Below are 13,010 nucleotides of genomic sequence, written 5' to 3' on the forward strand. Positions count from 1 at the left end.
GACTTTGTGGCCATTATTTCTTCCGTTTTTTGTTTTGTTTTGTTTTTTGGCATTAATCTCTTTCTCCTGTCTTTCTGGGACTCAGTGATGTCAAAGTCAGACCTTCTCATATTATCCCATAGGCCATTGATGCTTTGTCTGTTCATTTTCTCCCCTAAACTTTTTGTCCTTCAGATTGCATAATAACTCTTCAATTGAACTTCAGATTCACCGGCTCTTTTGTCATCCCCATTCTCCTACTGAGCCCATCTAGTGGATTTTTTATTTCAGATTTTTTTAGTTCAAAATTTCCACGTAGATCTCTTCTCTGCTCAGAACATCATTCTTTCTTACTATTTTACCTTTTACCTCTTGGAATATAGTTGCAATAGCTACTTTTAAAGTCATTGATGATTCCCCAAATCTGAGTTTTTTTTCTCTTGAGAGGGTCACATTTTCCTCAGGGTTTTTTTTTTTGGGGGGGGGGTGTTTTTTGTTTTTGTGAGGTGGGGGGTGAGGTGTGTATGTCGAGTAATTTTACATTTTAGATTGTATCCTGGACATTTGGAATGTTATGCTGTGTCCACTTGTGTCCAACTTTGTCCTGTTGTACAATCTTGTGGAGAATGTTTTTTGTTTTAGGGGGACCTGGGTGGCTCAGTCGGTTAAGTGCCTGACTCTTGACCTCAGCTCAGATCTTGATCTCAGGGTCATGAGTTCAAGCCCATGTGGGCTCCAGCATGGAGCCTACTTAAAAAAAAAAAAAAAATGTTTATCGTAAATAGGCAGTCACCCTGGTTAGGTTCAGACTGCAGGTCTGTCTTGCCTTCTGTGGGTGGTGATTCTGGTGTCGGCTTAATTTTCAAAGGTTTTGTTATGCTTCTCTGGCTCTATCCCGCACATATGTTACTCAATAGTTAGTCTGAGATAGTAGTGGTTTTTTATTTTTTAAATTGAAAATAGTTGACATGCAATATTATATTAGTTCAGGTATACAACATAGTGATCCCAATAACCCATTATCCATTATCACCAGAATAAGTATAGTTACCATCTATTACCATATAATTATCACAACATTCTTAACTGTATACCCTGTGCTGTACTTTTCATTTCTGGGACTTATTTATTTTACACCTAGAATTTTGTACTCTCTTACTCTCCTTCACAATTTTGCTCATCCTCCCATCCCCCCATTCCTCTGACAACCACGTTTGTTTTCTGTATTAATAGGGTGTTCCTGTTTTTTGTTCATTCAGTTGTTTTTTAGATTCCACATCTGTGAAATCATATGATATTTGTCTTTTTTATTTACTTTTCTCAGTATAATACCTTCTAGGTCCATCCGTGTTGTAAATAGGAAGACTTCATTTTTTATGGTTGAGAATATCCCGTTGTATATTTATACCACATCCTTATCCATCCATCTATCGATGGACACCTAAATTGCTTCCATATCTTGCTCTTGTAAATAATGCCACCATAAACAGAGGAGTGTGTGTATCTTTTCAAGTTAGTGTTTTTGTTTTCTTTGAGTAAATAACCAGTGGAATTTTAAATTTTTTTAGGAACCCCCCCCCCCGCCCATACTGTTTTCCAAACTGGCTGTACCAGTTTATGTTCCCACTAACAGTACATAGGATCCTGCTTTCTCCGTATCCTCACCAAGACTTACTTCTTTTTGATACTAGCCATTTTGACTGGTAAGGGGTCCTATCTTATTGTGGTTTTGATTTGCATTTCGCTGTTGATTAGTGGTGTTGAGCATCTTTCATGTGTCTTTTGGCCATCTCTGTGTCTTCAGAAAAAATGTCTATTCAGGTCCTCTAGAGATGGCAATATTTTAAATCTTAGTTGAGATTTCAGAGCCTTTGCTATAACTGGGTTGGAGCTGTCCTGCATAGCTCAGAGATGAGCCTGAGATAGTGTGGGGTCTTGTACAAATAATAACAGGCTCTCCTTCAGTTTGTTCCTCTCTTCATCCCTATACTTTCCAGCTTCCAGGGGGTTTCTATCCCTTGGGTTTCCAGAGGGTTTCTCTCAGTTTTACCTGCCTGCTTCACTACCACCATGCAGTGCTATGACTAGAGACTGCCTCGGGGGCAAAACAACAGAGAAAAGAGGGAGAAAAATCCCCATAAGCCACCCCCCCACACACACACATTCTTTGGACTGCAAGAGCCCTTTTCCTTGGTCTTCAGAAGGTGACATTTCTTTTAGAGTTTGAGCTCCTACACCACCACACTGCTCTGCTCTTGGAGCTCATACTTGGGGCATGGCTAAGGGAGAAGAGGCTCCCCTTTCTCCATGTGGCTACTTCCTCCACAGCCCACCATTTTGAGTTGACTCTCCAGGATCCTCAGATATTTGCTTTTTGTGTCTCATCCAGAGGTTTTGGCTGCGGTCAGCAGGAGACAGGCAGCAACGGGCTTAATTCTTCTTGGCCAGAACCAGAACTCCCACTTTCTCTTCAATAAATGAGTAGTTGGCAGTTGGGAGCTGTGTTAGGTGAGGCCTCTTCCCATTCTTTCTGTTCTCCAGCTCCTCAGCAGTGGCCTGCTCATTCCCATCATGAAGTCAGGGATCTGGAACAGAGCAGCTCATCAGTGTTCTGCAGGGAGAATCAAAGTAGGAGCTGGTGGTAAGGGCCTCTGTCAGGGTGAGAGTGGGTTGCCAAGGCAACAGCCACTGCACCAACAGTTCTCACTGCCTTTTCACCCTGTAATCTCAAGATTAGTTTTTAAATTTTTAGCAGCATTATTGAGATAAAATTCACATGCCTACAATTTGCCAGTTGAAATAGTACAATCCAGGGTAACATTCACAAGGTTGTGCAGCCATCACCATCATTCCCAACGGAAACCTGTACCCACTAGCAGCCACTCCCCATTCCCCTCCAGCTCTAGACAACCACTGTTCTATCTTCTGTCTCAGGAACCTGTTTGGGACATTTTATATAAATGGAATCATATAAAATAGGATCTTTCATGACTGGCTTCTTCCACTTGGGATGATGTTTCCAAGAGCAACTTGCATTGTAGCATGAATCACTACTTCATTCCTTCCCTGGCCAAATAGGATGCCACTGTATGAATATACCATATTTATTCATTCATCCGTTATGAAACATTTAGGTTGTTTCCACTTTTTGACTATTAGGAATACTGTATCATTCAAGTACAAATTTCTGTGTAGACATAGGTTTTCAGTTTTCTTGGCTATATACTGAGGAGTGGAATTGCTGGCTTATATGGTAACTCAACATTGAACCTTTTCAGGAACTTCCAGACTCTTTTCGAAAGTGGTTGTGCCATGTGATGTTCCCACTGGCAGCAGACGATGGTTCTGATTTCTCTACATCCTCTCCAGTCCTCACTCTTGTCTCTAATTACAGTGTAACGGGTATGAAGTGGCAGCTCATTGTGGTTTTGATTTTCATTCTCCTGGTGGCTAATGATGTTGAACATCCTTTCATGTGCTTTTTGGCCTTGTCAGATAAATGTCCATTCAGATCCTTGGCCTGTTTTTTGGCTAGGTTCTTTGTCTTTTTATTTATTGAGTTGTAAGAGTCTTTCATAGATTCCAGATACCAATCCTTTATCAGATATGATTTGTAAGTATTTTTTCCCAATCTGTGGGTTGTCCCTTCATTCTCTTGGTGGTGTCTTTTGAAGCACAAAAGTTTTTTCTTTTTCTAAAGATTTTATTTATTTATTCATGATAGACATAGAGAGAGAGAGGCAGAGACACAGGCAGAGGGAAAAGCAGGCTCCATGCTGGGAGCCTGACGTGGGACTCAATCCCGGGACTCCAGGATTGTGCCCTGGGCCAAAGGCAGGTGCTAAACCGCTGAGCCACCCAGGGATCCCCCAAAGCACAAAAGTTTTTAATTTTGATGAAGTTCAGTTTATCTGTTTTTTTCTGTCACTAGTGCTGTTGGTGTCACACTGAAGAAGCCCTCTCCTAGCCCAGGGTCACAAAGATTTACTCTTAAGTTTTCTTCCAAGAATTTTTCTAGTTTTGGCTGTTACATTGAGGTCCCAATGCAGTTAGAGTTAATTTTTGTGTATGTTGTGAGGCAGGAGTGCAACTTCATTCTTTTGCATGGATGTCCAGCTGTCCCAGTGCTGTCTGTTGAAAAGACTATTCTGTGCCCCATTGAACTGTTCAGCACCATTGTTGAAAATCAACTGACCATAAAATAGAGGGGTTAGTCTAGGTATATTCATCTGATTAAAATTTGAAATCTAAAAGGATGTTAAAGTAAGCTAAATATTTCCATGTTTCCAGTTTGGCATCATGTGCCTTATTTTTTTGGTGGTGGTGGTGGTCGTCGGGGGTTATATACATCACCATTATTGCCCACAGGTGGCATCACAGGCAGGCTTGCTAGAGGTGGATCGCAGGATGTTCACAGAGCTCTTGAAGACCACCCGGCACTGGCCCAGCTGAGGAAACAGAGCCAGAAAGATCGAGTGATGGGTCTGAGGGTTCTACTGCTCATTATGGGCAATAGAAGAACCCCAAGCCTCAGAGATACAGCTTTAAAACGCAGAGCTCTGAGCAGATCCTAGAGTTGGATAATTAAACTGGGTCATTCTGCTTAAAACTGCACATTCTTCTAGTTGCTGTTTAAAATGAATCCTTCACCAGAGGCCATCATCAGTGCTCTAGAGAGAGCTATTGATTTTGGCATATAAGGTTCTATTTAAGATTCTCTAATAGCCCAGGTTCAGTGGGACAAAACAGAATCATGTATTGATTTCTTTAAAAAAAAAATACTAGCTTCCTTGATTAATTTGGTCTTTAAAAAAAGCGGGGGGGGGGGGACTCCATTTTAATGCTTCCTTATTTGTTCCCTCTATTTTCTGGATAGAAATATAGCTTTAGGTCAGGTTCTTCTAAATGAAACTGCCAAGCCAGTCTGAATAGGCTTCATCTTTGCCATCAAATACAGTTTGCCTTATTATCATACAGAACTATTTAATCCAAGCCAATGGGAGGCAGGCCCTGGGTGGTGACCCCCAGTTAAAGAGTCTCAGAGCTTACTTCTGGCCCTGACGAATGCGAAGTTGTGGTGTGCTGCTGCCTGCTGTCAGAGAGAGAGTGAGTGGGGCGTAAATGTTGTGTTTGCTCCATCTGCAAGTGTTATAATAAGTTATTCAAAGCTCTTAGCACAGGACCAACCAGAGCGTGCCTCCCTCTCAGTTCCAGCACGTTTTCCTGCCCATCAGATGGATGCTCCTCTGCTGGAGTCTTTGGAAGGTTCTGGTGTCTTTTATTTTAATTGGCGGGCTAGAGCCGACTCCTATGGTGTGATTTTCATTAGAGAGGGGCTGGAGAGAGGGAGTGTTGGAACAGCCCTCCAAACCCAACCATGAATATTAAACATAATACAATTACAGCTTTTGGACCAATTATATTTCTTTTCAATGGGCAAAGTTGACGAAATAGTCACTAGATAGGAAGTCACAATATCTACCATTGGCTTCTTTCTGTCCCTGGAATTCATTGTCCTGGCATGATTTTGTGCCCATTTGCTGTGCTACCTGTTTCCCAGCACCGAGTCTTTAACTGGAGTGCTGAGGCTACAGCTCTGCCAAGGGACACGGTTCAGGTTGATGCCGCACGCTGTCAGATGTGCAAGGCTGACACCGGGTTCTTAATGTGGATTGGAATGGCTCGTGTGGACTTTGCACACTGTGGGGTGTGCTATTTCTATGTGTTGACAAGAAAGCAGAGTGATGGCTCTCTAAGGAGATATGCTAGAAATACTTTTCCCTTTTTCCTTTGGGGAGAAGTTCACATCTCTTTTGGCCCATTTTCATTTTCTTAGTGACGTAAAATACACAAATGCTGTATCTTTTGGTGTATTTGTTTATTTTGTTTGGAGCCACCCATGCTGGTATCTAAATACAATAGGAAAACAGATGGCAAACTTTGAACTTCTGGACCAAATTTGTGTTTGCCTTTGTCTCCCTAACAGCCAAACTGTAAATTATGGAGTATAAATATTCAACAGAGGAGCTCTTTATGAAAATCACCACAGCAAAATAGACCCTTATTAACCAAATATGTGCTGAAAAGTGCTTGGGCTAGAACCTTCCTCCTCCCCACAACACCCCTTTGCATGTTGCTCTTTGCGAGCAGTGCAGCTGTTGCCTATGGGCAGCGCTTCTTTTACAGCATTTATACCTTTTCTCACTTCTCTTACGCAGAATGCCTCAAGTGGCTGTAAGTGCTGAGAGGGAGACCTTTGTTTTCCAAGTCTGGTCCCTGCTCTCTCTGCATCTGTAGTCCCAGACCCCTCCCCGGGGAGGGAGGATCGCGTGGCCGGCCATAGTAACAGAGCTCATCATTGTGCTGCATCGCCCAGGTGGTGCCCTGAGCTAGCCAGAAAGAATGAATGAGTCTCTCCTCTGTGTTCTAGGACTACATATTTCTAAAATCCAGTTTTATTTGAAACACAGCATACAGCTAGGAGTGTATGTAAGCTATGTGTACAGTTTGAACAATCACAGAATGCCTGCATCTACCACCCACCCCCCTGCCCAGCTTAAGAAAGAGAGCGTGACCGGTACCTCTGGAGACCTCTGGGTGCCCCCCCTTCCCCATCATGAATGAGTTCCTGTTTCTGAAACAACATGGCAGTGTCTACACTTAATCCCTCTACTGCCACTCTTACTCAGGGTAACTGCTGTTACCAATTCAAATGTGTCCTTCCCCAGTCTTAAATTTTTTCTTTTCTTTTTTTTTTTTTCTTTCAGAGAAAGGGTGGGAACAGGGGAGGGAAAGAGAGAATCTCAGGCAGGCTCCACACCCAGTGCAGAGCCTGACCCAGGGCTGGATCTCACAACGCTGAGATCTTGACCTGAGCTGAAACCGAGTCAGATGCTCAACCAACTGTGCCACGCAGGTGCCTGCAAAATCTTAAAAATTTTCAACTTTACTTAAACAGGTAACCTACACATTCAAGACAATTCAAAAGCACAATGGAGAGAAGCCAGGGTTCTGGCCACTTCTCTTCCTGAGCAGCCTAATCGTCCTCCTCAGCCGAAACTGCCTATTAGCGTTCTCCAGAGGGTGCCTATACACACACAGCACAGACACATTTATTCTTCACCCCCCACACCTGTCACGCCACTGGGCCCGTGCTCCTCACGTGCAGCAGTGGCTTGGTGACAGCCTCCTACAGGCATGCACAGCTCTGCCTCCTGTAAAGACTCCGCAGGGGCACTGTATGGTACATGTTGTTTCTAGTATTTCCGGCCCCTCTGATAACCATTCCTCAATAGGTAATGCCCTTTTTCCCCTTAGGTTGCTTTTAAGACCTCTTTTGTCTTTTGCATTTTCTCACTTCAGTGTGATGCTCTTAAATATGTAATCCTTATTTTGCATTAATGCTCATACAGTGTGAGTATGCAATGCCTTTCATTAATTCTAGAAAAATACCAGCCATTAACTCTCTTTGAATATTGCTTCCTTGCCATACACTGTTTTCTCCTTCTGGAACTTCTTTTGGACACATGGTGAACTGTCCCTTTATCATTTGCATGTCTTAACCCCTTGGTCACATTTTTCCTCTGTTTATCTGTGCTCCATTCTAGGTCATCTCTCAGATTTGCCATTTAATCACATATTAGTCTGAATTTAATTTCAGGAGCCATGTCTTCATTTACAGAAGTTTTACATGGCTGTTTTTGGTTGTTTTTAAAGGAGTCGTCTCCTACTCCCACTCCCCACCCCGCTTTGGGTGGGCCCGGGTCTTACCATCTTGCTGCCATGTTTTGGGGAGATCTAACCCTATTGATTCCTGAGTTTGGCACCTGCTCACAGCCTCACTTTACCTCACCCTACCTCACCCTAGGCTCTCCAGGCTACTTTCCAGTTTGGGACCTGGGGCAGTCACTTGCTTTGTGAATCCAGCAGTGCACTTTAAATGGTGTTATTTATCCAATGGTAGTAATTTATTTTCAGTGGGAGAGTCTAAAGTTTGAGACAGAAACCCCATCTTTTGCTACTGAAAACAGTGCTGTGGCTAATGCCCCTGCATGTCTGTGTATGTATTTGTATGTGTGTGTATGTATGTATGTACTATATATATATATATATACATATATATATATATATATATATATATATAGTCTAAATTCCTAGAAGCGGAATTGCTAGATCAAAAGTAAAGTCTGTTGTTTGTTGGAAATTGCCAGATCATGCTCCAAAGAGGGGATTGTGCTCCTATCAAGTGTTATGGATGTACCTGTCTGTCCAAGGCTCCCTAGTGTGGAGGGTCTTATGGAGTTTACCACCAAACTTGACCTTTGCCAGGTAGATAGGTGACAGGTGGTATCGAACTATAGTTTTAGTTCATAATTTCTCTCATTACCAGTGAACATAACTCACAAATGTTTAAAAGCCATTAGTATTTTCCTGTGAACTTTTTTCCTTAGCTTTTCTCTTATTTTAATATTAGGTTATCAAACTTTACTTTCAATTTGAAGGAATTTTTTTTTTTTTTACAAGAAATTAGCCAGTTACCTCTGTTGCAAACATTATCCCCAGTTTATCACTTGCCTTTGATTTTTTTTCTCCATGTGGGAAGAATTTAGACACTTATATGTAGTTATCAATATTTTCCTTTTTGACTTCTGGGTTTTTTGTTTAGAAGGGCTTCCCTATTATGAATATTCTTATAGTTGATTCTATTTAACTCTTTGAGCCATCTAGAATTTATTTTGATGCAATGTGGCTGGAAGAGCTACAAGATGGGAAAGTTGTTAGAAGGTATTTTGTGTTTAATTGCTTTTATAAGTGGGATCTTTTCTTTTTTTAATAATTTTTAAAATTTTTGTATTTATTTATGATAGTCACAGAGAGAGAGAGAGAGGCAGAGACACAGGCAGAGGGAGAAGCAGGCTCCATGCCGGGAGCCTGATGCGGGACTCGATCCCGGGACTCCAGGATTGCGCCCTGGACCAAAGGCAGGTGCCAAACCGCTGCGCCACTCAGGGATCCCGGGATCTTTTCTTTGAGTACATTTTTTTTTTTAATTTTTTTTGTTAGGGTTTTATTTATTTATTCATGAGAGAGGCAGAGACACAGGCAGAGGGAGAAGCAAGCTCCAGGCAGGGAGCCCGATGTGGGACTCGATCCCGGGTCTCCAGGATCAGGCCCTGGGCTGAAGGCAGCGCTAAACTGCTGAGCCACCCGGGCTGCCCATCTTTGAGTACATTTTTTAAAACTCGTGGTTGTTTGTATCTAAGATAGATAGCTATTGATTTTGACATATTCATTTAATACTGAATTATCTTCAACTGTCCTCTCTAATAAATTTGTCCACTTCTTTTTTTTATCTAATTGTATCTATTTTTAAAGACAATGTGAAGTATTAGTAGGGGATCCCTGGGTGGCTCAGCGGTTTGGCACCTGCCTTAGGCCCAGGGCGTGATCCTGGAGTTCTGGGATTGAGTCCCGCATCGGGCTCCCAGCATGGAGCCTGCTTCTCCCTCTGCCTGTGTCTCTGCCTCTATCATAAATAAATAAATAAATCTTTAAAAAAAAAAAAAAGTAGATCACTATCTTTTAAAGTCTTCATTAGAAATAAATGTTATATCTCATCGAATTTCTTTTCAGCATCCATGTGACTCAGCATCCATGGAAAAGACTTTGGTTTTCCTTATTTGCCGCCATAACTTGGGGAACTATATTAATAGACATCCTGAATGGATTCTGCTGTATTTTATTCAGGACTAAGCATTGATACCGATCTTGATACTCTGCCCTCTTTGTCAGTTTTGTGGCTGGCAGCATGCTGGCTTCACATATAGAACTGGGGAGCTGTCGTCCTTCCCTGCTGGGCTGTGGAGGGGTTTGCAAAGCCCCAGGGGCTCCTCCCTCCAGGGTGGGCCCATTTAGCTTGTTTGTGGGGACTGTTGCTCCCTCCACAGCTTTCCCTGTCTGCTCATTGTTACTTTTTCTATCCTTGGGGATCATTTGGGTAATTCTTATTTTTCTAGAAAGCTATTTCATCTAGGTTTTCAAATTTGGAGACTTAAGAAAATCATCTTAAACCCAAGTAGATTAGGACTCAGGAAACTGGGGGATCCCTGGGTGGCTCAGCGGTTTGGTTCCTGCTTTTGGCCCAGGGTGTGATCCTGGAGACCTGGGATCGAGTCCCGCGTCGGGTTCCCCACAGGGAGCCTGCTTCTCCCTCTGCCTGTGTCTCTGCCTCTCTCTCTCTTCATGAATAAATAAAATCTTAAAAAAAAAAAAATGAACCATAGGACTTAAGAAACTGAATTACTGGGACGCCTGGGTGGCTCAGCGGTTGGGCGTCTGCCTTCGGCCCAGGGCGTGATCCTGGGGTCCCGGGATCGAGTCCCGCATCGGGCTCCCTGCATGGAGCCTGCTTCTCCCTCTGCCTGTGTCTCTGCCTCTCTCTCTCTTCATGAATAAATAAAATCTTAAAAAAAAAAAAATGAACCATAGGACTTAAGAAACTGAATTACTGGGACGCCTGGGTGGCTCAGCGGTTGGGCGTCTGCCTTCGGCCCAGGGCGTGATCCTGGGGTCCCGGGATCGAGTCCCGCATCGGGCTCCCTGCATGGAGTCTGCTTCTCCCTCTGTCTGTGTCTCTGCCTCTATGTCTCTCATGAATAAACAAATAAAATCTTTAAAAAAAAAAAAAAAAAAGAAAAAAGAAAAGAAAAGAAACTGAATTACTTAAAAAAAAAAAGAAACTACCAAAAAAATTTAGGTCCATTTTTTTTCCCCAGGTAGTTTTACCAAACATTTACTAAACTGTCCCCTTTGTCATTATAAAGCTTTTTGTTCCGAAGTTCCCCTCCCTGTGTAACCTACATTGAGTTTTACTTTGTGATCCATTCACAGCACTGTTAGTAGGAGGGTTTGTCCTGGGTGCATCTGTGACTCAGCAAGCATGTCAGGTCCTGAGCGGTCGGTCTGGTGCGACCTTTGAGTGTTTTATACGTCTTCCCATGGCCTGTGTGTTCTGCCAGTATTTTGCTACATCCCTTTCTTTTAGAAAGTATCCACAGGTAGCTGATTTGGGGTCATTTTCTGTTAAAAACAAACAAAAACAAAAAAATCTTAATTATGTATTTAAACTTGATAGGTGCACTGGGTATAGAATTTTTGTTTCAAATAAGTGCTCCTCAGAAAACAAAAAAATAGATCTGTGCATGCACGCTCAGAAACTAGGAGTTTAGGACACAGAATGTGTTTCAGATGGTCTCTTCTCACCACGTGTCTGGACCACATTGAGCATGTTAGCATTAGGTTTGTCCAGCTCCCCTTGCTAAGTGCTAGGGTCTTGTCCTGTTTGACTTGCAGTACAGAGGCTGCTGAATTCATCTGTACTGAAATTTTGCCACATTTTTGCTCTTATGGCTTATTTCCGGAACTATGTTGGTGTTTCTGCTGGATGAGAAATTTGTCTCATTATCTAATTTGTCCATATGTGGAAAATCAGCATATACTTAGATAAGAGTAGTTTTTAAAGGGGTTCTTAAATTCAGATTATGACAAGGCAAGAAATTATTTTGAGACTTCAGATGAGTGACAGCCAAGTGTCCACATATTTTTATCATGATTCTCTTCTCCGTCATCAAGTAGGGACACATTCCTCTCCAAATTTCAACAAGAGAGTGATGAACTTACCAAGTCTCGAGTTAAATAGCAGAAAAGAGCTAATTTCCCAACCGGAAAATTAGGGTCTGGGTTGCAGAAAAGTGTGGCTGGTTTACCACTTGCCCCTAATCGAATCTGACGCTGCCCACAACTATGCTGGCTGCTGAACTCACCCCAGGCCCCTGGGCCAGCCTGCACAGACCAACACCAGCCCCGACTCTTATCCTTCTGGGTGGACTTGTGCTCAGGACAGGCATGTGTCCTGTCGAGCAGAGAAAGAGTATGACACGTCAGCTAATGGATTCGTCTTAAGTCTCTCGTTCCAGGGGCTTTTAAATCATTCTGACCTGACTGTCGCAGGCACAGTCAGCTTGCTCAGGCCTCATGCAGCTTAGTCTCCTGCAAAAGTGTAGAAGGGGGTAAAACTTCTCTGTCAGTATTTAGATGTTTGCAACCCAAGGGGTTTTCTTAGGTTCTGTTTTGACAAGATCATTGTACATAGATCCGCACAATTGAACACTAATGTATCATTTTGGGCTTTAACTCGCATCCCATTCCACTCTGTGCTCATTTTGGGCCTTCTAGGGTGAGGATCCATGACCTCCGCACTGACAAAATCGCCCTGTCACTCTCTGCCCACCAACTGGGAGTGTCTGCGGTGCAGATGGACGACTGGAAGATAGTCAGCGGAGGCGAGGAAGGCCTGGTCTCGGTGTGGGATTATCGCATGAGCCAGAAGCTGTGGGAAGTGCACTCCAGGTAACCGAGCGCTAATGGTACCGGCCACCTGAGCCAGTTCTCCGCGCCCACATGCATGGCCACCCTGTCCCCGCCACGCAGCCCCGGGGCAGGCTGCGGTGGTTCCGATTCTCAGGCCAGGAACCCTGGTTACTGGAGAGGCAGCTCCTCTCGGTGTTCGTGCTACCGTGACTCCTACCCAGCTCAGGTAGACAAGACCTATAGGGATGCCCCGGCTGCGTGCCCCACATCAGAGCCCCCAACGGGCGTGACCCTGACATCTGCTTGTTTTCCTCTTTTTAGAAGGGCACCATAGGGCTGAAAGTATTCAGGCTTTGTTTCAACTTCATTATCCCATGCTTTGGGCGGGCGGCCTCACAGACGTAGGCCCATCATATTAAGGAGGCCTGTCTCCTGGAACTGACTTGAGGCCATCTTGCCTGGGGCGAGGGCTCTGTCTCTACCTCACCCCACCCTCCATGCCTCCCGTGGGAGCCTCTGCTCCTGGGGCAAGGTGAGGAGGAAAGCCTTCTTTCCCAGAGACAGATCCTGGGAAGTGGAATCTGAGCATAAGAAGAAGAAATACATAGATGCCAAGACCTGCAAATACAAATTGCAAGTCATGGTGAAGGCAGTGCAGGCCA

The 13,010-nt window shown here is 43.6% G+C and overlaps 1 protein-coding gene and 1 long non-coding RNA gene across 2 annotated transcripts in view; one reads left to right on the forward strand and one right to left on the reverse strand.

Moving 5' to 3' along the window:
- FBXW8 (F-box and WD repeat domain containing 8) overlaps positions 1–13,010 on the forward strand; it is a 120,812-nt gene that overhangs the window by 102,640 nt on the left and 5,162 nt on the right. Inside the window, exon 9 of the mRNA XM_025474100.3 lies at positions 12,214–12,387. Coding sequence (XP_025329885.1) covers positions 12,214–12,387 — 174 coding nt within the window. The remainder of the gene's footprint in view (positions 1–12,213; positions 12,388–13,010) is intronic.
- Positions 903–12,218, reverse strand: LOC125753760 (uncharacterized). The gene is made up of 2 exons (XR_007406274.1): positions 10,840–12,218; positions 903–4,427 (listed from the first exon to the last, which is right to left on the reverse strand). It is a non-coding gene; the product is annotated as an uncharacterized LOC125753760 (long non-coding RNA).

This window comes from Canis lupus, chromosome 26, assembly GCF_003254725.2.
Source record: "Canis lupus dingo isolate Sandy chromosome 26, ASM325472v2, whole genome shotgun sequence".
Lineage (NCBI taxonomy): Eukaryota > Metazoa > Chordata > Mammalia > Carnivora > Canidae > Canis > Canis lupus.